Below are 25,779 nucleotides of genomic sequence, written 5' to 3'. Positions count from 1 at the left end.
TGGTATTTTCAGATTGCCTCATGCCCAAATTTTGTTATCCTGCACAGTAAGGTTTAAATCAGCACAATGTGGTAAAATTTGTTTTTCTTGTGCAACTGTCTTGTTGGGGTCAAGTATGCCCTGTAACAATGACTACAGGTTCCCTCGATCAAGACACCCAGCCGGTCTCATCGGGGTTACTGCAGCCCTCAAAATGTAAAGTTTGAAAACGGGACTTAGTTTGATACAAGTCCTCACTTTGACAGTGAAGTGACTATAGGAACACGGAAAAGTGATGACTATGCATCTTGGTTAAAGTGACAACAGGAATAGAGAGATTCATATGGGACCCCTCATCACTGGTTAACAGTTAAACCAGTAAATAGTTTTCCATTGCCTAGATTCCTTGTTTAATATTTTAGAGCACTAAAGAGCCAAATTGATCCAGGATATATCAAGACTCGAGCAAAGACTCCTGATTGGCGACATGTGTTTAGGGGACCACAATGCATTTGAGTAAATATATTTTTATTCAAGATGTATTCGAAGGTCTTATGAGAGCGACTATTGACATTACAATTCCTTACAAATCATACCCCCAGTAAAACATTCTCCACGTGACTCTTGAGTGTTTGGGGCGGGGCTTAACATGCAGGATTTCCTGTCCTGTCACTTGAAATGCATCACGGGCTACAAGCTGCATACTGAATGAAGAAGCACTGTTTCCTGAGTTTATTTGTGTGTTTACGCGCTAACCGTCCAGTTCTCAGTGCGTTCAACAGGTAAAAACTCGGGGGTTTGTTGACACAGCGCGAGGGAACAGTGTGACGTTATCGTGTAGAAAACGCAACGTATGGAATGTGAGATTGTTTGAGGTTTTCGGTGTTGAGCTCGCGACGGAAACGGAGATAAAGTAGCGAATTAAAGTAACAAACGTGCCGCTTTACTGGTTAATCTTCACGCATGCGCTGTTTTCAAGCTGGAAAGACAATTATATTTGTACTGTGAGGTAAAGGGTAAGTAAGGAAAGCGGCAGAGGTCTGTCTGCTCGTTCCTCGCCTCAGGTGAAGGACACCTGAGTTTATTTCGACCTCTTCATGGCAAGCCAAGCCTGGCTGGAGTCCTCTCTGCGGCGCTCTGCCAGTCTGGGCCTGGAGGTGCTGGAGCGGGCCTCCAGGCGGAGTGTAGACTGGACGAGCACTGGAGCCTCCCAGACCCCCACTACTACAGATGAAGACACACAAATCCCTGTCAAGGTGCTCCTGCATGTTTGCTGTATATAGACCCCATCATAAAAAAACTATATATATATGATATATGATATATATATAGATATGAGTTGGGTGACCTGATTCTCTGTGACTCAATTATCTTGCATTCAACATTTTGCAGAGAGCCCACACAGAGCTTGATGATGTCTTTGCAACCCTCGCAGGGCTCATGGCACAGCAGACCCATCAGTGCAAGGTCGGCCATTATTTACCTGCACCTCTACGCTTTCAGCTCGGCCCTGAGCGCTCAAATGTGACTCGTTGTCTGTGTCTGCAGAGGTTTTATGAGTCGGGCTGTTGCTCCGAGCCCACTGACACTGAGAGGAGCCACGTGTCCAGGTTCCACTCACGGCCAGCTGTTGGGACGACGGCGCCTGCACCGTCGGCCAGAAAACGTGCAAAGGTGCCACACTACAAAGTAAGAAGAATCTGCTGCTTCTTTTTGTCTTTGAGTCACTACAGCTTTCATGTGTCAAATGTGTCTTTTGATAATTAGGAAGCAGTAAAGAGCTTGAAAACAAACTTGGAGGAACAGCTCCATGTAAATTCAACAGGTTATTAATGGCCAATGTGTGAGCAAACAACCCACAGGTGACAGAGTGAATAATTTAGCTTCTGTAATTTCAATATTCACTGACTCTTGAGACTTATTTTGGACTTCCAATTACTGAGAAAGATATCTGGACCGTAAGCTTGCTAAATATTTCATATTCACCACCAGTCACTTGAAACTCTGCTTGTGTGCCTCAAATACATTTTCTAGGTCTGTGGTCGCTTTTTGATTTTAAACATACAGAACAGCAAACAAAAAAAGCTTTCAAGTGTTGATTTTCACTGGGAATGAAGGTACTAGCAGCATTTCCACATACGGAAACTCCTTTTGATCCAGTGTTTACATGTGAATATATAATGTCTTTCTCTTCAGGGTCGTGTGTCGGCGTCGGGTGAGGATTTCTTCATCGAGGTCTCACCGGGGTCGTACGCCGTCACTGCCAGCGTGCCGGAGTTACAGCAGCAGACTCGGCTGGTCAGCGTCAGAGCTGGAGAGAGCATCAACCTCACCTTTGATCTCTGACCCCTGACCGAACCGGTCACCAAACTGACCAAAGCTAATGCTGTTTGTGTGTGTTTATTGCTTTCCTTTTTAAGAGTTTATATTTTATTTTGCGATCAAAATGTTTTTATTTGCTGCATATTGAGAAGCCATGTTTTATTTTACAACATCATGAAGTCTTAACCTGCACTTAAACCGCATCAGTGTGTATAAATAAAGTTTTATTTTTTATCAAATTCATGTATCTTTAACTTCCAACAATATTTCTACCGTGAGGTTTTATTGGTGCACTGACATGTTATGTGTAAACAGTAGCAGCATTGTAGCCAGAGAAAGGCCTCAGTCCCGCCGGTGGTCGAGGTTTGAAGTCTGTTGTTGCAAAAACGTCTCTGATGTTCGCTCTCCTTCCTTTTGCACCAGGAAGTGGCTGAAACAGAGAGCTGTGATTGGGCGAGGCACCGATCTGTGGGACAGGGAAGCTGAACCTCTCAGGTCGGGATGTCGTCCTCGGTACTGAACGGAACTGTTTCTGGCCTTAAAAATGATAATATAGAAAAAAAAAATTTGAAATAATTATAAAAGTTTGCCTTCCAGAGAACATACATGGTCAATGATTTTTCATTTTCTTAAACCTTCTCGACAGTAGTTTAAGGATTTTACAGGACACAGCAACCGGGTTCAAACTGAACCATAGCGGCAGTTTAAACAGCAGTTTCTGAGGGCAAGGTGAGGATGGGATGTGAAGGTGAAGAAAGCTCATAAGCGGCTGTATTTCTTAAGGAAACTTAGTAAAGCAAAATCCATATGCCAAGTTCTTGTTACTTTATACAGAAGAGCAATAGAAAGCATCCTGACTGTTGACATTAACAACTGGCATTGGATGTGCACGGTTCAGGACTGGAACGCTGTACAGCGGGTGAGTAAAAACCGCCAAGAACATCATCGGTCAGTTATGGTCAGTTATGGTCAGTCTCCAGGCAGAAACGTTTGCCTCTCAGGAAATCACGGAACCGTTCACAGGCCCATGTGAGACCCAGAGCCTCCTTTTCCACCTGTGCGTATCGCTGAATCTGTTGGAGTAAGCGACCGTGATGTATCTGCAACAGGCTTCCATTCCTCCTCCCACCTCTGGAGAAGAACACCTCCCAAGCCATACGATGATGCATCCGCTGATACTTTAGTGTCTCTGTTCACATAAAATGCCACAATAAAATGTCTAGAAACTGCTAGACTTGTGCTATATGTTTTGTTGAGTGAAAAATATTGTTTGATCTACATTAAGAAATTACGGGAACTTTTTGCTGAACGTCCCTGTTTCAATAACAATATAGCCTGTACGGACATTTTCTGCAAACTGATACTTTCTCTTTCTGTTAAATTAAACCTTTAACAGAATAAGCAAAAACATTAAATGAGGTGTTTTTATCACACAAAAGACAAAGTTTAATATCTGCTATATTTAAGTCAATTTTAATTCTAAATAATTGACACAATAGTTCCTCTGGTCATAGGTATATTTATTGCCAGACTAACTAAATTATAGCCCCCCAAAACAACAGATAATGTTTGTTAAAGGAAATTACAAGTTCAGGTGAAGTTTATTCACAGTATATTTTCATATCAATGCATTTCAAAGTGCTTTATGGAAACAAAAAAGGAAAATACAAAAGAGCCAAAGTACTAAAACTAGTAGAGAGATAAAAATATAAACGCTAACACAATAACTATTAAGATGCAAATAGATTACATTATGAGAATCTTTGACCAAAAAAACATGAACATAATCAAGTATAAATGATTACATTGAAATGCATGAATACTGACTGCAGTGTTTTTAGATGGAGCTGTAGTTGTAGCCATTTAATGCAAAGAATTATTGACTTTTACTTTGATGTTATTTTCCGGTTTGTTTGTGTCTCTCGTGGCAGCTTCAACACGCAACAAATATGTCACTTTATTGAATCGTGACTCTGTTAGAAATAAAAATTATGTTGCGAATAAAATAAACAATTTTCAACACAAATTCTATTGTTAAAACATTTTTTTTATTGAAACTTGTATTGTCATTTTCCTTTTTATAACTATACAAAAGTAAAACCCAATATAGGACAATAAATATAATAAAAAGTCGACATGTGTGCACGTCTAAATTGTTTGTTTTTAGATCCATAACTACAACCATAAAATGTGCTTGTATTAGTATTAATATCCCTGAGGTATAATAATACTTCATATTCCTGTATTACACACATGTACACGCTTAGATGTAAAGTCGCTGCGCTGGCTTTCAGTCAGTTAATTACTTCTAGTATAACTAATAATAACTAACAGTCTTGTATTGGTAAATGTATTCAAGGACGTTGGTAATATCGGGTTAATTTGTTAAGAGAGCACTGTAGGCCACCAAAGACTAAGATCAATCAGTGGTGAAATGTAGCTGTAGGTACATTTATTCATATACTCTCAAGCACTAAATGGAGTACTTGAGTTTTCCCATTTTCTGCTACTTTATACTTCTTCTCCACTACATTTTGTAGACAAATATTAGACAGACAGAAAATATTGATAAACTATGTTTTATTGGTTCAGCTACCTTTATACCTCTATAAATATACATAAATTAGCTCCAACTTTACCAGCTGAAGTGCATCGTTGTTTAAAATCCATTAATGATTCTGACATTCTGCATTGAGCCTAACTTTAAAGATATATATATATATATATATATATATATATATATATATATATATATATATATATATATATATATATATATATATATATATATGCAAATACTTGTATTTTTACTTAAGTTACATTTTGAATGCAGGATTTATATTGTATTTTCACAAATGCAAATTATTGATACTTTTACTTGAATAAAATAAAGTATTGATACTTTTACTCAAGTACAACCACTATCTATTTATCTGTGAGTTGAAATCCATTGGTCTGCTTCTATAGATGTGTTCTTAAGATGTGCTGCTCTCTGTGTTTTCCCTGTCAGGTGTCAGCTGTACGTTTCATCCATCTGAGCCTCGCTTCTTCACTCCATTGCCCACATTCCCCCGTGTTTTTTACCCACACGACCTTGTTTTCAACATGGATGCCGAAAAACCTCCCCACGCATCGCTGTTTATATTGCAGAAGAACCCATCAAACCACCTCATGCGGCACACCGTGGCTTGCAATCCACAGTCTCGGTTGAATGTCGTCTTGAATTGAAGCTTAAATATTTATTTTATAACGATGACACTGCGCATTTTCTGGTGAAAACAGCCCGAGACAATACGAAAACTGACGCGGAATGGCGTCTGCAAGGGGCCCGGGAAGCTGAATAACCGCAACGCAACCTCGCATAGACTAATCAGAGCGGGCGCTGTGATCTCTTCGACCAATCAGCGGGTCTGAATTGCGGGTAGGCGGGCGCAGTCGCGCTGAGGATTCTGCCGCAATACATGTTCCCGGCGTGTGGAGCGTTTCCTGCACTGGTGCATGGTGGTCGAACAGGAGGAATTGTTGGAAATTTTTCGGAGGTTAGTATATAAATTGGTTTTTACCCAGTATGCATTATTCCCAGAGCCATCTCCGAGAGAGAGAGGGAGTGACTGGCTGCGACCGGGATTCAAAAGAAGGACGAGAATAGCGTTTTAACGTGAAATACAAAATGACATCCAGCGAGTCAAAATGCTTAAGTTATCATTAATTAGCTCTTGTTTCCTAGTTATATTAGCTCGTCTGGGAGCTTCATGGAGACAGCTAGCTAGCACCTCCAGTTGTCACAGAGTCAGCCAAGACTACACACGTTAACTCCTTATTACGGTATTCTCATTAACGTGATTATCCGCAACAAGAAAGCTAGTTAAAGCCGCTAAAATAAGTCGTGACAGCACCAATTCGGTTAGCGTAGTTAGCTGTTAGCATGGTGGCTAACCACCCTACTCCTCCGTTACATGACGTTACGTCTCGGCTGTGCATTCAAACATGCTATCAGTCAAGTGTGCTAACCGAGCAGCCTTTTACAGCCGCTCCACTGTACTTCATATGTAATGTTTTATTACAGAGCGACACGTGTGGCAAAGTCATAGTTGTGCTAAAATCGCAGCTAGCTTGCCCCCCATAATCCCATATTCAAAATATTAAGCGCCAAAAAACAGCTGAGAGGAAATAAGAGCCCACTTAGGTGGTGGGCACTCATTAGCATAAAAGGTACAATATTTATAGAGCTGTGACTACAACTGTCAAGTTTGCTATATTATTATGTCTTATTGATAATCTCTGAAGTAGTATAATGCCTCACTGTCCTGTACTATACTTGTATACATACCTTCACTTTAATAATACATATTAATACTTTTAAGAGTCTGAATGGGTTTTTTAAATGTTCCTTAGCCTGATGTTAAAATGGCAATTAAAAGAACAATAAAACACACGACATGTAGACGTAGAACTGGTGAAATCAAAACATGGAGGAATAAAAAGATCAGGGGACCAAGACAAGTCTCGTGTATAGTAGGACATGTACAATGCAGACATTTAATACAAAACAAGGGTAAGCAGACAGGCAGTTAAAACATGACAACATTAAAATCACATGACATCACAAAAGAGGGAGGTAAAACATAACAAAACAAGCAAACTAACAAAATGCTCAGTAAAATGAGAACTGACAGGGAACGCATGTGGTGACGAGGTATGACAGCAGGTCTGGTCTGTTTTTTTTTAACCAATATTAAGGATTATCAGAGTCACGAGTGTATAATGGGATGTTCACCGTTATTTGTTAGAATTTAAGAGAAAATTAGTTTTGGAACATGCGCCACAAAACCACAGTTACTGACACAATAAGGGCTTTGTGGTGGGTTATGCTTTATTCCCTGAACTTAAAGGCTCTGACTTCATGTGTCTCTCTGTGTTTGCTGACATGTGGACACCAGTATCGGTTTCAAATGTGTCTGTGTGTGTCTCCGCTCCAGCAGCTGAAGCATGCTCTTGGCCCAGATAAACCGGGACTCCCAGGGAATGGCAGAGTTTCATGATGCAGACGGGCAGACGGTCACACTCTGTCTGACGGAGGCTGTGACGGTGGCAGGTGAGCTCAAGACTGGAATACAGCTCGATACGGACAACCGGCCAAAATATTGTATTTCATATTTTCTTTTTTCATTTGTGATCATGCTTTTGCTTTATCGCTGCTGAGTAAATAAGACAAAACCCATGCAATAAATCGAAGTGTCACACTATAAAAAGTACAGATGCATATAATATAAACATTATGAGCATCTACTATAAACAATATGATGCATGACACATAAGGATGTTGCAGTAAATATTACTCATGTGAATATTGCACACACAGTAGGACAGAGAGAGGTAACAGTGTGTTTGGTTCATAGAGGAATCACTGTTCATCAGATGTCTTCCTCTGGACTTTACAATACTTATAACCTGGGAATTAGTAGATGGTAATCAGTCATATAGAAATATAGTATTTCAACCCAAATTTGGGGTGCAAAAAACAACAACTTCACCGTAGTCAAGTAAATATGTTATGTGCTTTGTTTGCCCACTATGAGATGATCAAGTATGTCAACATGAGCGTGCAGTGTGTATTTTAAAGGATATGAACTCAGTTCCGTGTATAACCATAACATGATGATCTTGCCACTTCCACGATCTTCTCGCTTAAAGTATTGTCATTTTCACGCCATTTTCCCAGATGGCGATCAGATGGAGAGCATGGACACCGTGAGCCTGCAGGCCGTCACTCTCGCAGACGGGTCCACCGCATACATCCAGCACGACTCCAAATCGTCCTTTTCGGATGGACAGTTCATGGACGGCCAGGTGATCCAGCTGGAGGACGGCTCTGCTGCCTACGTTCAGCATGTGTCGACGCCTAAAGGAGGTAGGATACAGATCTAAAAGCAATCGTTCATTTGTATTTTGACTGGATGACTTAACGCCATCTTACTACTGTGTAAATACTGTAGAGGTATCCAGGACATACAGCTAAGCAGAGCTTACTGTTTACTGTTTTAGGAGGGGACACTTTACAGCTTGAAGATGGACAAGCAGTTCAGCTAGAAGATGGAACAACAGCCTACATCCACACACCCAAAGGTAAAAAAAAAAAAAAAAAGTACAAATACGAGCTTGATTTTCTCAGTGGATTTTGAGTTTGTTCTATATCTTTCTCATTTCATTCATTTCATTTAATAACATCTCGATGTAAGGGAGACAACGGTAATAAAAATACTAACATTGTTATGCTTTATCAGTCATTTATGATGAAGAGTTGTAATGTTTTTGTATTTTTCTCAGTTAAACACAAGACATTACAAACTTATGTCAATAAGAAGAGAAATACAGTAAAGGAAGAATTCCTAGAAGTCCTTTTACAACCTTTAGAGGAGTGTACTCGTAACTTCAGAAGAATCAGGAGTTGGCTAGTTAGTTGTGTTAATGAACAGCTGGCACACTTTACCTTAAATGCAGAGTACAGTGTCATGTGGCTGCATTCAGCTCAGATCTGTCTTTGAATGTAGAAATTGGTGTTTGTGGCATTTCTGAGGGACTGGCACCAAAACTCAATGGTAACCCAAACCCAGTGTTTCGAAATATGCTCAAAGAAATGTATTTTGTCATAACTCATGTCTTCATAGCTAAGAGATTTAGTCCAAAGAAACAGTAAGTTTGACTACATTCATGTCGGAAACCATCCATCCATGCTGAGCAAACAACCATCTCAGTTTTCACTCTGGACCTGGTCCCAGTTTCTCTCCATGAACATCCGTCTCCTTGTTTCTGTGCAGAAGTATATGACCAGAGCGGCCTGCAGGAGGTGCAGCTGGAGGACGGCAGCACCGCCTACATCCAGCACACGGTGCACATGCCCCAGTCCAACACCATCCTGGCCATCCAGGCCGACGGCACCATCGCAGACCTGCAGGCCGACGTCACGGCCATCGACCCTGAGACCATCAGCGTGCTGGAACAGTACTCCGCCAAGGTAAACATGACGAGGAAACTTATTTTCTTCTCTACGCTGACATTGTTACTCTTTAATTTGATCTTTTGTCTGTTTATTTTAGTCATTGTTTGTCTATCTTTTGTCCCTTACATTCATAAGTTACGTTCATAACAGCGTGTGCTGTAATAGGAAAGTGTCCCGTCTCCTTTCTGTCAGGTGGAGAACATTGAAAACCCCTTGGGGTCCTTCGGCAGAGTGGAAGTAGACAATGGCGTCCACATGCGGGTATCTTTTCTAGAATCTGTTATTCATTACTTTATTAATCCGTCCTCCAGGTTTAACAGTGGAGTCTAACTCGCGTGGCTTTCAGATTGTGTTACAGGGTCAAGACAACAGGTCAGCGAGGGGCTCAAACGTAGGAGAGAAGTCTTTCCGCTGTGAATACGAGGGCTGTGGAAAGCTCTACACCACTGCCCACCATCTCAAGGTGTGTGTGGGTTTGTTTTTTTGCTGTGTTGCCTACTCAAGTGTGGGGTTGTTCAAAGACAACGTTTCACTTTCAGCATCTTCCTGTGATGTTATTAGTTTCTGTTTTCAGCCTCACTGCTTCACAGTTTTGTTGTGTGTGTGTGTGTGTGTGTGTGTGTGTGTCCCCACAGGTACACGAGCGCTCCCACACTGGAGACAAGCCGTACGTCTGTGACTATCCAGGCTGTGGGAAGAAGTTTGCAACAGGTAGCTGTGGAGACTTTCTCTCTCTCTGAGCCGTCTCATTTACTTTAGAGACATTTGTTCAGTAATATCCTTATTAGTAACTTCCAATAACAAAAAAGCAGATATGTTTTTGCCCAAAAGAATATCAAAGACACAGATTATTGTCCAACATTAAAATGAGGCCTTCCCTTACATGTAAGACATGTGAAAAATAATAATGGATTATAATACAAAATGAAGAAAAAAAGTGTTCCTCTGTTTTTCAAAGGGTTCCCATATTGTTGGAATCCATACTTTCACTCTTTGCACATTGTGTCAAACTCAAAGACGTAGTTCACATTTAACAGATCAATTCATTATTCAAATAGTTCGGGCGAATGCAAATGACCACTTACATTTACACCTCGCCACATTCATCAGTCTTCAAGAAGCGTTTACATTTAATAATGTGAGTCATCTGTTCCCGGGGTAGAGTAACGGGCAATTACTTAACTTTCCAAGAGAGTGAAATAACTATTTTTGTAAGCAGTAAACGTTTTAAGCCGTTTGCTAAATAGTTTAAAAATAATTCACACATTGGAACATGTCCTATTTGTTTTCTTTTTTGCCATATTGCATGATTTAGAGTATAAAGAGATCCAGCCTTCATCAGATCATTTTTGCGGATTACTTTGCAATTCGTTATTGATTGTTATAATTCTTTCATTGAACACCTTGATGAATGATGAATGTAATTACTGTAGTGACGTCAGCAACGAACACTTTGAGATCAAAATAAATCTGCACTGAGGTGTATTGATTAACTCAGAAATAACTGTCATATCTGAGTGTTAGTGACTGAGTTTCTGTTTTATTTTTAAGGGTACGGACTGAAGAGTCACTCACGCACACACACGGGGGAGAAGCCATATAGATGTCAAGAACTGAACTGCTGCAAGTCCTTCAAAACATCCGGAGACCTTCAAAAGCACACAAGGACTCATACAGGTACACAACAACACCAAGAACAATATCATTAATGATCCATAGGTCTGGCACAGGGTTTATCTTCTGCTACTACTGGGACCTTACATGATAACTGCTACTGGCCTCAGGGCTGTTGGTTTGATACAGAAGTGAGAATCTAGAATTGTGTTATTTTGTTCAGAACTACCAGGCCAGAGTCACGCACCTCAGGTTAGTAAAACAACACAGATTGGGGTGCAGTGCCTCCGTCCAGAATAGGCTGAACTTTTCAGGCACGGGGTCGTCACAAGACGCATGACTCTGGGCTGCTGCCGTTTGTTTTTGAATAAAACGATTTTTTAAAAATCTCATTGGGAGAGAGAGACTTATAAAATACCAGCATGTGTGATGTCAAACCCTTTGATTTTCCTCAACAATTTAAAAAATCAACACATAGAACTGGTCACAGTATTATTGAAAGTACCCGCAAAAATATCAGTGAACCCATACAATGACTTTTGAAAAAGATATGGAGACATGGAACTGGAATAATGAGTAACCCCTTAAACCCCTGACATCCCATATCTTGTCTGCAGGGGAGAAGCCTTTCAAATGTCCGGTCGATGGCTGCGGCAGGTCGTTTACCACCTCCAACATCCGCAAAGTTCACATCCGAACACACACCGGGGAGCGGCCGTACTACTGCTCTGAGCCGAGCTGCGGACGGTCATTCGCAAGTGCCACCAACTACAAGAACCATATGAGGATACACACTGGTGAGTCCTCTTTACATCACAGTCTGTGACGTGTAATGAGTGATGAAACCGTGGTTTGGTGTCCTACTCGGGCACAACTGACCCCCAATATTGAGTTCAGCACATAAATACAACTGTGTGAATAGTTTGCAGAAAACAATATGGCTCATACATAAAGATTCCTGCATTATTATGGGTTGTGTTTGCCAGAAACAATTTGTTACAAGTACTTGAGCATTGCAATAAGGATTGAAAATGGCACCTTTTTTTTTTTTAAATATTAAAACCTCTTTTTCTACTTCTCCAGGAGAGAAACCTTATGTCTGCACAGTGCCTGGCTGTGAAAAACGCTTCACAGAATACTCCAGCCTTTACAAACACCACGTGGTTCATACACCCTGCAAACCTTACAACTGCAACCACTGTGGGAAAACCTACAAGCAGATCTCAACACTGGCCATGCACAAACGCACAGCGCACAACGACACGGAGCCCATCGAGGAGGAGCAGGAGGCCTACTTTGAGCCCCCAACAGGTGGGTGAAAATATAATCACAAAAGGTTATTTTGACGAAGCTCTGTGAGATGTATAAGAATATAGAGCTGCAACAATTAGTCGATGGCCCAAAGAAATACATCGGCAACACTTTTAGTCATCGGTTCAGTCATTTTTTAAGCAAAAAGGCTAAACGGTGTCTGGTCGCAGCTGCCTCAGTCAGAGAATTTGATCATTTTCTTGGTTTTATGTGATAATAAAATGATTATATTTATGGTGACGACTGTTGGTCGAATATAATAAGCCTTCTGAATACATGGCCTTTAACTGTGGGAAATGAGAACAAGCATTTTTAAACTGATTTATCAAAATCAAAACGAGCAGGTTAATACAAAGTGAAAATTATTGTCAATAACTGTTGAATTAAATGTAATTGTTAGCAGAAAATAAACAACAACTAGCTAATAACAAACCTGACTGAGGTACTGCAGGGGGGCTGCAAAAAGTTTTGGTTGATCAGACAATGAATAGAAAAAAGAAATTGTAATTGTTTTTTCTCTAAACATCAATCTGTCCATTATTTTAATAGTTCAGTATTGTATGCAAGATAACAGGTATGTTCTTCCATGGCAGTGGCACTAATAGGCCATCACTCATTTGTTTCCACGTTTATGTTTAAAATAAAAACATCTATTTGAATAGCTTGTATGCATGATTATCATGCAATTGACAGACAATGTTGATGTTGACATTGGTATCAGCTGACAAGGCGTGTTTATAAATGGCAGCGGCACGGCCACCCTACTCACTGTACCGTACACATGTTTAAAATAAAAACATGAATATATGAACCTGTGTATTATTTGAATAGCTTAGTATTGAATGCACAATAAATAGGTATGTTTATACATGGTACTATGCCCATTTAATATAAAACACAATTTTTTACAATATATATAGTCGGGGGTCCCTGCTCCATCGCTCTATCAGTTTGGGGGTCCTTGGCCTGAAAACGTTGAAGACCCCTGCTTTAGAATATGTTTTGTGATGATATAAATATAGAAGTACAGAAAGTGAGGAGATACAAAATCCAAAGACGATTATAACACGAGACCATATTAAGCAGAAATAAATGTAAATGAAACTAAAATAAATGAAAATGTACAGGAAATACACAAATAATGAAAATAAAGTATGAATTGAATTACTAAACTACATGGAATAACTGTCTCAAATAGTGACAAACAAATAAAATCTTTTAATCTCAAATTCAGACGCCATTGATGACCCCAACGTCAGCTACACGACGGCGGTGGTCGGGGCGGACGACTCCGGCTCAGAGCAGCTTCCTGTGGAGGGATCGGACATGATTTGTCAGCAGCACGTTGCATTGGTAACGCAGGAGGACGGGACGCAACAGCAGGTAATGGGAACGCAGTGACATCACAATGACATCACAAACCAAAAGAGAAATCACAGTTCGAGGGCTTAAAATGGCGAAAAGGCATCTGTTATAAAAGTGTTTGTAATTAAGTTCTTAATTACTTTTCTACATCTGCAAGATTTCCAGAGCTACTACTCTGTTTAAGTTAAAGGTATAACATGTAACATTTCAAAATGAAATTGTCTTAAAATAGCTTGACCTATGTTTAATAATTTGGTGAGTTGTGTACTTACATTATCCTACATTAATAAGTATTACATTATTAAGGGTTTCCAACAATGTTCAAACCTAAAGAAAATTGCATTTTTATTCAAGGTGCATTTCATTTGTTCGCATTTCAGTAGCATGACCGAAGTAATAACGACACTAACAAACTTTATTTGTATCACAGTTTTCCTAACAAAGTGATTTACAAGGTAAAAAAACAAAAACATACAATGAGGAACACAGGAAATTGAAAAATGACTTTAAAAGTAGAGAAGAATATAAAATGACCAGTGAGCCCATCATATCCATGAACATGTTTGTGTGTATGTGTGTATATATATGTGTGTGTGTGTGTGTGTGTATATATATATATATATATATATATATATATATATATATATATATATATATATATATATATATATATATATATATATATCCTCTGAAAGCACTTATAGTCGTCCCCAATCGTCACATTGTGTTCTTCGCTCTGTATTTTGTGCCTCACACATCAGGTCAGTATCTCTGAAGCAGACTTACAAGCCATGGGGGGCACGATCACGATGGTGACCCAAGAAGGCACGACCATCACCATCCCGGCCCACGAACTGGCAACGCACGGTGCTCACTCGGTTACAATGGTAACAACAGACGGCTCAGAAGAACAGGTAAACAACTGACCCACTGTTGTTTGGAACGTAGAAAAAAAATGTTTGAATGATTTGCTTTTGGGGTATTTTGTGTACATATATAATTGTATTGTATTTGTGTTACTTAAGTAACTGAGCTGAGGTTCATAATACCAGACTATCTTGAATATAAACAAAACATCACGAGTACGTTATATAATGATATACAGTATAACAATTACAATTTCAACAAGCATTTGTTTTATAAACCATTAAACGGCAGCACTGCTGGAGACAGTGTGGGCAGACGACAATCACCAATATCTTCAAGTGTTGTATAAACAATACAAACATTCTTGCACACGGTTATTCAGATTGTTGAGGAGATTTTATACTAAGTTTTCCTGGCACCCTCAGATTGTGGACATCCTTCAAAAGAAGTACATCTATCTCTTCAAACTCCTAATGATTCATGTAAACAGGCCATCACAGACCAGGATGGAGACATGTAGAGGAAATATACTCCAGGGAAAACCTGACTCCTTATCTAAGGACTAATCAGGGAAAAAAGAAAACATGGGTCGTGTTTTCAGCTGGTCTAAAAACAACAGACCTTTTCAGGTGTCTGCCCCTTTTTTATTTAATTTTTTGGCGTTGGACAATCAGCCCAAACAATTCTCTGTCGGACCTCCGAAATAGCACCAACTGTGGTCACTGATTGATTTGTGATTGATTGTCTCTCGTCTCCCTCAGGTGGCCATCATGACGTCAGACATGGCCGCGTTCCAAACCGTGGAGGAGGCTGGCTACAGCCAAGAGCAGGATGACATTCATCCTGTCACATTACTGGCCACCTCCAACGGTACTCACATTGCTGTGCAGGTTGGTAGAACGACACCATAGGAGTGAATACACTGGTGGTTTGAGTTCATGTCTGTGGATTTGCTTGGTTGACTTTATAGAAGAAGAAAGAAGAAGACTGGAAACATCTGCCATGTTGTTTAAACGCAGAAAATATGTGAAATGGAGCATTTGGGAAGTAGAGGCCCATTATATTCAGAAATATTACCGTAGTTATAGACTTGGTATTGATCCCACAAAGTCTGCTGCATTTCTGATTGATTACTTTTGCTGAGAACTACACTCAGTGTGCTGCTGTTCATACGATACTGACAGGAGTTTAGATGACACTGACAGGAGTTTAGATGACACTGACGGGAGTTTAGATGACACTGACGGGAGTTTAGATGACACTGACGGGAGTTTAGATGACACTGACGGGAGTTTAAGTGATACCGACGGGAGTTTAAGTGACACCGACGGGAGTTTAAATGACACCGACGGGAGTTTCAGTCATGCAGGTATTTAAATGTACAAATCCAGGATCCCACCCTGTTAAACTATTTGCTTTAACACTTAACTAAAAGTCATTGTTAGATGGGGTTTAGCTCGGGGGTGTAGGTGTGTTTCCACATCAGGGATCAAACTAAACTTAAACCTACATGAGTTTACATGTAATCCAAATCCATGATGACCGCCAGCGCTAAATCTGCAGAATAAAGAGGAAGCCAAATTTTTAATAACAATTTTCTGCTGTAGTTTTATTTCTCAGTACGAAAATGAATCCAAACACAAATAGATGTGTTTTAACGACATATTATTCTGTTTAATTCAAGTACTAAATGAGCTATTCTAGCCTGAAACCCCAGAGGGACGAGGATGGCATCAAAGGTTGCAGGTCTCATGACCTGTTTTGATTGACTCACTCTCTTTCTGTCATGCTTATCACAAAGCAAACACTCTTTTTCCACCTTTAACCAACATGTGAAGCAAGCCTTTTAACACCAGTCGCCGGTGGTGTTGTCTTCCATGGGGGCGTCGGGGTAAATCCGTAGTAGTGATCGATTAACAGCGGTTATCAGTATGTTGATCAATGATCGTATCATGCACATTGTTTTCCTTCTCTCTGTAGCTCAGCGATCAGCCTTCGCTGGAGGAAGCCATCAGAATAGCATCAAGAATACAGCAAGGAGAGTCGCCGGGCCTGGATGATTGATGGACTCATTATGGACCATGATTTGGGATAATAACAAACAAAGAACATCTCAATTGGACTATATCAACGAGAGAAATCACAAGTCTTCCTCTGTGTTTTTGTTCCACTAAAGAACTTAGCTTTTATGTGTACATAGGATTTTGATAACTGGAGTTCTGCTATGCTATTTTGTTCCCCAAACCAGAGGAGACAGGAGGGGGAAATGCTTTCTTATGTTCATGGTGCACAGTGCAGTGTACAGCTAACGCTATTTCTAATAAAAAACAAGATAAAAAAAAGTGTGCTTTTTTTTTTTTTTATATACCTGTTTAAAATACCTGTTAAACATGATTGTATTTATTCATTTTGATATATATAGATATAAAACAATGCAAGTATTTATGCATTATAACGACAGACAATCAAACTGTTAACGCCTGTTTGGTGGATAAACATTGTGAAAACACAACCTTACAGATGTGGAAGACAAATAGAGCAGAGTGCACATGTTTCCAGATGTCAGCCTTAATTAAAGACATCTGATAAAAGACAGTGTACAAGGCACATACTCGCATACAATTTGGGAAAATATATTTTCATGTTGGTTTTTAAAAACCCACCTTTTGACTTAAGCAGTGATTGAAATTAACTACATTTACTCAAATACTGTACGATTTAGGGATACCTCTACTGTTACTTGGGTTTTATTTTTATCATTGCTCCTAGTCCTCTTATATTGTACTTTCTTCTACAGATGTTTGAAAAACCAACAATATATAAAGTGGCTAAAATTCACTCAATCTCAACACGCTGCTCAATTAATATTATACTTTGTTAGTTATAAATAAAATCATATATAAAACAATGCAGTAACACAAAGGGCCTCTATGCATAATGCATTAATAAAAGTAATTCTTTCTAACAATATTTAGGCTAAGAATATAATTAAATAAGTTTGTTTTTTTACTTGTAAATCATTATTTTTGTATATTGATATTACTTGCAACTGAGTATGTTTACATTGTAGTATCTGTTTATATTGAAGTAATGGTCGCTTTCATATAGTTCTATTATATTGGAATATTAATACTGATTCTTTAACACTCAGCAGCATTTTAATATCACAACTGTTGGAGGTGGAGCACATTTTAACTACATTATTACTGATAGTTAATTAAATGTATAATGCAGTATCATATTTTATAAATGTTTTGTCATATAAATGTAGTGGATTAAAAAGTACACTATATCTCGTATCAACCATAAACTGATCAACCATTAAGGTTGTATCAACCATAAACTGATCATAAAGGGGTCCGTGTTGAAACTGGACCTTGATATATATTCATGTGTCGCGGCTTCCTTGATCACACCGTGTAAACAATGGACGGCATTGTCTCGATTAAAGTAATTGTGTGACTTGAAAGATGGGCACGCGGCGTTCGCGCCAAATCGCTGCTGCTTACTCCACAGATGACGTAACGCCTCCTTTCTGAAACGCCCTTCTTTCAAAAAATCCGAGACGCGCTCTGATTGGCTGCGCGGGGGCCATGTGACTAACGGTCGCGGGAAGTCCTTTTGCCACGCGCGTTGATAGGAAAGGCTCATTCAAACTTTTTGTGTGTTGTAAACATTAGTGTGGGTTTTATTGCGTGTGAAGACGTGTACCTTCGTGGGTAAGCCATCGAGAGATTAGTGACGGATACCGATACTCGACCGGACCGAGTAGTACATGCGTTTGTTCTTTAGTTTGTGTTTTAACACCGTATTCGGGACGTTGTTCCTCTTCGCTACTCCGGGGCCATTGCTCCGCGTTGGATGGGCGTGTTGGAGGAGTTCGCGGACGTTAACGTTTCCTGGGATGGTAACTGACCTTTAAGCGACTCACGGTACTTTTTTGGACACTTGTATCGATACCTTTTTAACTTTAAGGTAGTTAGAAGTTTACTAGCTTCGTGTCGTTTTTCGTATTTTAGCGAGAATCGTCACTGCTAACAGTAGTGGGGGTTCAACCACGTGATTTGCTTTTATTTTTACCCTGTCGACTACGAACCCGGGTGTTTTTAAAATCCTTACAAAAATGTCGAGCTGCGGTCGACATGGGCACGGGTCGCCTTCTCCTAAAGCTCCGGTAATACTTCGGCAGAAGTTACAGTTCACGTGTAGCGACGGAGAGGACGAGCCCATCGAGGACGTCAACAACAGCACCGGAGGAGAGTCCGGCTTCACGGAGATGGACTCCCCGATGCCAGTGCGACGGGACACGGTCGACAACGGTAACAGCAGCCCGCTGAACCAGTCCGACGTGGAGCTGTGGGACGAGGAGAGCTTCGGTTCTCCGTCTCACCTGCTGCGGTCACCGAGCAGCGTCGTCTTTGCCAACTGCTCGCCGTCGCCGCGAAAGGCTCTCTCTTCTCGGCTGTACGGAGCAGGAGGTTCATCACCGGAGCGGTCCTTCGTGCAGGACGACGGGGACGGATCCAGCTCTCCGATCCCAGACTGTCCCGACACACCTCCGCACAAAACCTTCAGAAAACTCAGACTTTTTGACACACCGCACACACCAAAGGTTTGTATTTGTTGATAATATAAGTACATCGATGTTAAGTGTTTATTAGAGACCATTGGCCTTCTTTTTACATGGGTTAAAGTTTGGTATCTGCTTGCAAAAACACGCCCACACAACGTTTTACAGTACTTGTTTTTCCCCTCTAGATGTCTGCAATCATATTTTGGGCTTTTTGCACATTTATTTTGCTGCTTTTGGATTTTGTCACTTGTTTATTTGGGAAGAAACATGTAACACCGATACTACATCGATGTTAAGTGTGTATTAGAGAACATTAGCCTTCTTTTTGCATGGGTTAAAGTTTAGTATCTGCTTGCAAAAACACGTGCACACAACATTTGACAGTACTTTTTTTCTTCTAAATGTCTACAATCATATTTTGGGCTTTTTTGCACATTTGCAGATCACTCTTTTAAATTGGGAAGAAAATCAGAAAAAACAAGCAACACCAAGCTTAAGTAAATACCAGGTCTATTTTTAGAGTTCAGTTAACCAGGTTGACCCACTTAATGCTCCACTGTACTCTTGTGTAATGCTCCACTGTAACAGGCTGTCAACCAGCCAAATGATTCAATGATCTGAAGTTGTATGTCTGGACATGTTTGTTTTTCTGAATCCTAGATTACACGGCAAGTTTAGATGCAGTACTTTATTTCATAACTACACTCCCCTTTTTGTGTAATCACACTCTTTTATGTAGTAGATATTGTGCTTTAAAATCTTCTAAAGGTAATTAACGACGCACTAAATCTGTCTTATTTTTGTCCCTCAGAGCTTGCTGTCCAGAGCCAGGGCCTCCGGCTCTGGATCCTGCAGCAGGAGAGTTGCCCTGTTCAAGAATGTGGACCCTTCGGGAAAGTCACTCACAGACACCAGCAGGAGACAGCAGACCCCCCTGGTCAACTTTAACCCCTTCACACCTGACTCCCTCCTCATCCAGTCTGCCACACAGCAGAGAAACAGGAAGCGAGCACACTGGAATGAGTGAGTTCTTCCTGTCTTGTTAGAAATACACTTTTGTCTTTAGAGGGACCAATCCCAAGAATCTGTTGTACCTAAAACACCTGCAGATTGTTGTACTTGTAAAATAGCTGGGGGGGGGGGGTGGTGACAAACTGTAGTCAATATTTTGGTTGCATATGTTCCTGGTCACTTTGTGTATTATAACTTTTCATCGTACAGTAACGCAAAACCTGTAACCCTCCATGCTGGACGGGTTAACCTTTTATCTTGAGCACAGATTGGACCCATTGTTATAATAACCAGATACGTTAAAGCCGTTGACTAAGTGTGCATGGGGGTTTGGCTGGGAACCAAGACCTCATGGTTTCTGGTGGACTCTGCCATGTGCTTGTGAAGCCCCCGGTGCTGCCCCCTGCTGTACAGAATGCTAACCAACAGCGTCTATCGTCTTCTGTCTTTCAGCTCCTGTGGAGAAGACATGGAGGCGAGTGACGGTGAGGGAGAGGAGGAAGTCTTGCCACCATCCAAGGTAATTAACCCGTTAATTAACACGTTACTGTTAGGAATATCATTTATTTATTTCTCTCCACTGGACACTTGTTGCATATTGTGCAGATTCAATATTTCACAAAACAGTGTGTTCTCAGCACACGCTTCATCTTCAGAGTTGCAACTAATGATGTTTGCATCATTGAATAACATGTTGGTGTTTATTTCAGTTCGATGATTGATCATGAAGCATATTAAATGTCAAAAAATAGTGAACTCCTGACATGGAAAATATTCTGTATTTATTTGTTGGATGAATGACTTTTTGTTTTGCAATCCAAAACAAATTTTCCTGTAAAGAGGATTTAATGTAATTACACCATTAGAGCACAAGTGGCTGTATTGAATAAACATTGTGACAAACATGCATATCCAACACAGAGTGTCGGTAGATGTATTGCACATAAATAGTTTTAACTACAAAATGTACGAGCAAAATCACGACTCCATATGCCTTGTTATATGTAGATGGGTTAAAACCCATTTGCAGAGGAGATCTCTTGATTTAAATGGGTATGAAAAGTGTTTGTTGTGAAGCAGCTGAAATGTTAATAATAAATGTGGTGTTCTCTCAGAGGATCACCATGATGGAGAGCAACATGATGTCCAGGTACACCTCAGAGTTCCTCGAGCTGGAGAAGATCGGCTGTGGAGAGTTTGGTGCCGTGTTCAAGTGCGTGAAAAGACTCGATGGCTGCATCTACGCCATCAAGAGATCGAAGAAACCTCTGGCAGGATCAATAGATGAGTAAGTTGACTTCATCACAACCTGAAAAGGTCTTGCCGGAGATAGTCTTTTTTTTGCGGGGGGGGGCTCGTTACCTGAAGTCTAGCGTCCAAGATGTCTATTCTGAACCTTCAAATGTTTGTAAGAAACTTAAATAATATTTAATGCGTTCAAACTAACATCGTTTGAACTTTGTGGTGCCGTTCGTTTTGTTTTGCACTTATCAAAGTGGTGGTTGTGCAGGTTTTTAAATGAAACTTTCAGCCTCAATAATCAATATTATGCAGTACACAAGGGACCTAAAGTTCTGCTTTGCGTAATTGGATCTATAAGTTGTTAATTAAACCGGTGTTTCCCCTCCCCCACAGACAGAACGCCCTGCGGGAGGTGTACGCCCACGCCGTGCTGGGCCAACACCCCCACGTGGTGCGCTACTACTCCGCCTGGGCCGAGGACGACCACATGCTCATCCAGAACGAGTACTGCAACGGCGGCACGCTCTCCGACGCCATCGCCGAGAACTACAGGCGGCTCAGTTACCTGACCGAGCTGGAGCTGAAAGACCTGCTGCTGCAGGTCACGCGGGGACTTAAGTACATCCACTCTACGTCTCTGGTGCACATGGACATCAAGCCCAGTGAGTGCTTTGAGATGTGGAAGTTACACTAATTGTAGCTGCGATAGAGAATTCTGGACTTTAAATACTACAGATAACACTTCTATATTTGTGTCTTTTAAACAACAGGAGCTAGAGTATTAATATCAACATTTAGAGGTCAGAAACTAATGGAAATGTCAACCCCCTTATTTAAGGCAACATCTTTATTTCGCGGAAGTCTGTATCCAGCTGTGATGAATGTGATGACGACGAAGGACTGACCACCAGCGTCTACAAAATAGGTACGCTGCTTCCACGTCGTCTTCCTGTGTGATAACTTTGTTTTGTTTAATAATATTAATCACTGTAAAGATGGTCATGGCTTTAATCTAGTTATTGTTTCCTCTCCAGGTGATCTTGGTCATGTGACACGAGTGAACAACCCTCAAGTGGAGGAAGGTGACAGCAGATACCTGGCCAATGAAGTTTTACAAGAGGTTCGTCACCTTTCTCTTAAGAACTGCCGTTACTTTTGAACAGAGCTTCACAAAGGTGTTGACATTTGCCCTCGTTGGTCTGGTTTCCTTTTTTCGTAGGACTACAGTAAGTTGACTAAGGCGGACATCTTTGCTCTAGCTCTGACCGTCGTCAGCGCCTCGGGGGCGGAGCCTCTTCCCACCAACGGAGACAAATGGCACGAGATCCGAGAGGGAAAACTGCCCGCCATCCCACAAGTGCTTTCTCCAGAGTTTCTCAGTCTTCTCAAGGTAACGGACAACTCTCTGTGTGTTCATGTTTAATCAGATCAGCTATGTGAAGACTAGACATGTCTTCTGTCAGAGGGTGTCTGCATGTTGATAAATCCTTTCTAAATTTGTTAGATTTCTTTCAAAATACAGGCCCTTAAGAAAATGTTTTTGAGACAACTTAATGCTGGTTTTTTTATCTATTGTTTATCTCTGCTGTAAAATTGTAGCTTAAGCTGTTTATAGCTAATTTAGCTGTGAGCATCGTCAGTGCTGAGATGATAAGTTGAATAAATTGACTATAAATCATTTCTATTGGGAGATGACTTTGTGTGCTTTCTTGTATTTCTTGTCACGTCCTCGTTGAGCAGCTTTTTAACTGAATCTTTTATGTTTTCTCGTCTATCAGCTGATGATCCATCCCGATCCAAGTAGACGGCCGTCGACGGCTGAACTCATCAAACACCCGGTGCTCCTCACTGCTGCCAGAATGAGTGCCGATCAGCTCAGAGTCGAGCTCAACGCGGAGAAGTTCAAGAACGCGCTGCTCCAGAAGTAAGTATTCAACGACAAAGGTGGCGCTATTGAGCTCATTGTTGCTCATCAGTGGGTGGGACACTGTTCATTCGATAAACCTGTTTACGTGGTCAAAGCCTTCAGGTCTCAATCATAACCGTCTCTCTTTGTCTTCCTCAGGGAGCTGAAGAAGGCCCAGCAGGCTCGAGCTGCAGCCGAGGAGAAGGTTTTGTCCACCGACAGGATCCTGACCCGCTCCACAGTCCAGTCGAATCCCAGAACCTCCAGACTCATCGGCAAGAAGATGAACCGGTCGGTCAGCCTCACCATCTACTAATGCGGCAATCCACCCAGACAGGAAGTGAAACACAAAGGCTCATGGACCTATTTAATCAAAACCCATTCAGACGGAATCTGTCTCTTTACGGTTTTATTTTCAAAGTGAACACTCAGTCGTGGTGGAACTTGAACTCATCTCCATAGACTCTCATTGCCAACATGGTTCAGCCCTTCTTTTTTATCCAATGGACTTCTACTTTGGAAAAATAAACTGTCATTCCTGAAAGGTAGTTACTTTACCTTTTTTTTTTACACTCGGTCATTCCTTAAGATAAACGTCAGGCTCTATCACCGTTTCTGTCCTTGAACTTCCTCTTCGACAAAGCCGAAGCCTGTTGGCAGTGGATCGGATCCGCAGTGAAGCTCTCTTCAGTGTGAATGTACTTGCCGTGCGCACCTTACTGCCTGTCAAATGCCTGATGCTGGCTACCAGGGGGTCTGAGAACTTACAATTTCTGTGTTTGTATGGAGCACTTTGGAGGAAACACCTGAAATGTGCCACTTTTTTTTTTTTTGTTAAGACAAAAAAAAGAACCTGCTGCTATTGATGTTTTGTGTGTATTGGGGTTTGGTCCATTTCAGGTTGGATCGTTCTGGAGGTCATTGGCTCTTATTTTAATGTAGCCGGAGTCTGTTTCCCCCCCCCCCCCCCATTTAATGTCTATTCTGGTTGGATGGAAAATGGATAATACCGTTTGAGCAAAAAATCATCCGTTTTGTTTTGAAGTACCAAAACCAGTGAGCGAACTCATTATCTGCGAGGTTAGAACTGATCCATAGTGTTTTAATTACCCTGTTGATAGGTGCTGCCAACCCTGCCTGTAGCATTAGAACAATCGTCGTCCTGTTCTTTAGGTTCTCATGTGTTCTGTCATTTTATTTGTCTCACAATGCTCATCTTCAATTTCTGGTCGGAAAAGTTTTCCGTAACTTTTGTTTTCTTGTAACCGCAAACACAAAACATTTGTGTTAACCGTGTACAGATGTTGTTTTAATAAATTCTTACCATCTACACTTTGTGTACTGTTGTACTGTGTGAATGTGTGTTGGAGGATCAAATCTTTACAATCTCTCAGATTGCAGACACTACAATACATTCCAACATCTAAAACATGTTGAAACCGGTTTTCTCCCCGTCTTGTGTTGGCTAAACTTGGAATCTCTACCTAAAGTGTTGTAATGCTTACTGGATGCATGTACGGCATATTTTCTTAAAGTGTAGCCACTGACAATGTCGGTATAGTGCCAAAAAAATGGTCATGAAAAAGTAAATAAAAGATATCATGAAATAGTCAGTGTATGCTGTTAAAAATGTCCCAGTATACAATGTCCTAGTAAACAAACTGTTGACATTGTTTGAAACATTCTATACTATGATTTTTATGACATACTAAAAATGTCAGTATGTTTTAATAAATTTATAGTATGGAATGAAACAGTCACAGTAAAGATGTTTCATAATCATTCCTAAAGATGTAAAACATGTCATAGTATAGCATGTCATCAAAAAGGTTAGAGGGTGTGACTGGTGCGCAGTGATGGTAACAGCCCTGTTTGTAGTCATGTAATCCTGTGATGGCGGGTTTCTTGGACAGGGATCACAGGCGAGTGTTTAAAACTGAACGTGACTTCACAGCTCCAGTGATCTGGTGAAGGTCTGTGTGAAGAAGATGGAGCCGGTCAGACCAGACTTCAAGGCAGGAGGTTGACACACCATCTAGCCGTGGTACCTTCCTGATCTGTCTGAGGGCAGAAGATGCACACTATAGTCTGACAAATAAAACTTTCATAATCATTCCTAAAAATATCTGAAGTATAAAATGTCAGAGTATCACATCAAACAAGTCATAGTATAGTATGTGGTAAAGAGTGTCATAAAAATATAGAAGTGTCATAAAAAAGTCAAATGTCAGTTTAAAATGCCAAAAAACAAATATTTTGTAAAGTAACTAAAGCTGTCAGATGATTATAATTCCATTGAATAAAAATCCAATAGTAAACACGTGTAATTGATGAAATTAGTTGTGGTCCTATTCTATTCCCTGTGAGTCAGCATGCACAATACCTAAATACTTAAATGTAACACGGCCATATGTTAGTTTACCCTGCAATGACGAGTCCAAACGGTCTATTCCCCTCTGAAATGTAGAAGAGTATAAAGTGGCATAAAAAGACTTCATAAATGCTCAACCACTGGTGAACAGTTTTAATCTCAGCAAGAGTCCTCCAGCAAACACACATCTAAATTCTTAGCATGAACTCTTGTTGGTG

At 40.6% G+C, this 25,779-nt stretch overlaps 3 protein-coding genes across 3 annotated transcripts; all 3 read left to right on the top strand.

Annotated features, from left to right (window-relative positions):
• Positions 1 to 698: 698 nt before the first annotated feature.
• akip1 (A kinase (PRKA) interacting protein 1) lies at positions 699 to 2,534 on the top strand. Its single transcript, XM_079273727.1, has 4 exons — positions 699 to 1,235; positions 1,372 to 1,446; positions 1,528 to 1,668; positions 2,176 to 2,534. Exons 1-4 carry the CDS (start codon positions 1,077 to 1,079, stop codon positions 2,323 to 2,325), a joined length of 525 nt encoding a protein of 174 aa, XP_079129853.1. The 5' UTR covers positions 699 to 1,076; the 3' UTR covers positions 2,326 to 2,534.
• Positions 2,535 to 5,730: 3,196 nt separating this feature from the next.
• znf143b (zinc finger protein 143b) lies at positions 5,731 to 16,767 on the top strand. Its single transcript, XM_079266759.1, has 15 exons — positions 5,731 to 5,840; positions 7,281 to 7,396; positions 8,024 to 8,212; positions 8,347 to 8,427; positions 9,120 to 9,316; positions 9,494 to 9,562; positions 9,648 to 9,764; positions 9,937 to 10,012; positions 10,853 to 10,978; positions 11,533 to 11,712; positions 11,999 to 12,226; positions 13,461 to 13,609; positions 14,353 to 14,505; positions 15,220 to 15,348; positions 16,439 to 16,767. Exons 2-15 carry the CDS (start codon positions 7,291 to 7,293, stop codon positions 16,520 to 16,522), a joined length of 1,884 nt encoding a protein of 627 aa, XP_079122885.1. The 5' UTR covers positions 5,731 to 5,840; positions 7,281 to 7,290; the 3' UTR covers positions 16,523 to 16,767.
• Positions 16,768 to 18,130: 1,363 nt separating this feature from the next.
• On the top strand, positions 18,131 to 24,502 carry wee1 (WEE1 G2 checkpoint kinase). Its single transcript, XM_079275694.1, has 10 exons — positions 18,131 to 19,070; positions 19,843 to 20,054; positions 20,496 to 20,562; positions 21,158 to 21,330; positions 21,678 to 21,946; positions 22,123 to 22,209; positions 22,319 to 22,404; positions 22,504 to 22,674; positions 23,063 to 23,208; positions 23,350 to 24,502. The coding sequence occupies exons 1-10, from the start codon at positions 18,582 to 18,584 to the stop codon at positions 23,504 to 23,506; spliced, it is 1,857 nt and encodes a 618-aa protein (XP_079131820.1). The 5' UTR covers positions 18,131 to 18,581; the 3' UTR covers positions 23,507 to 24,502.
• The last annotated feature ends 1,277 nt before the right edge of the window (positions 24,503 to 25,779 follow it).

The sequence above is a fragment of the Melanostigma gelatinosum genome (genome assembly GCF_949748355.1).
Source record: "Melanostigma gelatinosum genome assembly, chromosome: 1".
NCBI lineage: Eukaryota > Metazoa > Chordata > Actinopteri > Perciformes > Zoarcidae > Melanostigma > Melanostigma gelatinosum.
The sequence above is the reverse complement of the archived record's forward strand: the minus strand, read 5'-3'. Positions and strand labels throughout refer to the sequence as shown.

Bases quoted from the DNA above. Each gene is read 5' to 3' on its own strand.
- akip1 (XM_079273727.1), top strand. From the start codon at position 1,077: ATGGCAAGCCAAGCCTGGCTGGAGTCCTCTCTGCGGCGCTCTGCCAGT. The intron at 1,447-1,527 runs GTCGGCCATTAT...CTGTGTCTGCAG, and splicing joins AGCAGACCCATCAGTGCAAG to AGGTTTTATGAGTCGGGCTG. The intron at 1,669-2,175 runs GTAAGAAGAATC...CTTTCTCTTCAG, and splicing joins CAAAGGTGCCACACTACAAA to GGTCGTGTGTCGGCGTCGGG.
- wee1 (XM_079275694.1), top strand. From the start codon at position 18,582: ATGTCGAGCTGCGGTCGACATGGGCACGGGTCGCCTTCTCCTAAAGCT. The intron at 20,563-21,157 runs GTAATTAACCCG...GTGTTCTCTCAG, and splicing joins AAGTCTTGCCACCATCCAAG to AGGATCACCATGATGGAGAG. The intron at 22,405-22,503 runs GTTCGTCACCTT...CTTTTTTCGTAG, and splicing joins CCAATGAAGTTTTACAAGAG to GACTACAGTAAGTTGACTAA.
- znf143b (XM_079266759.1), top strand. From the start codon at position 7,291: ATGCTCTTGGCCCAGATAAACCGGGACTCCCAGGGAATGGCAGAGTTT. The intron at 13,610-14,352 runs GTAATGGGAACG...CTCACACATCAG, and splicing joins AGGACGGGACGCAACAGCAG to GTCAGTATCTCTGAAGCAGA. The intron at 15,349-16,438 runs GTTGGTAGAACG...TTCTCTCTGTAG, and splicing joins GTACTCACATTGCTGTGCAG to CTCAGCGATCAGCCTTCGCT.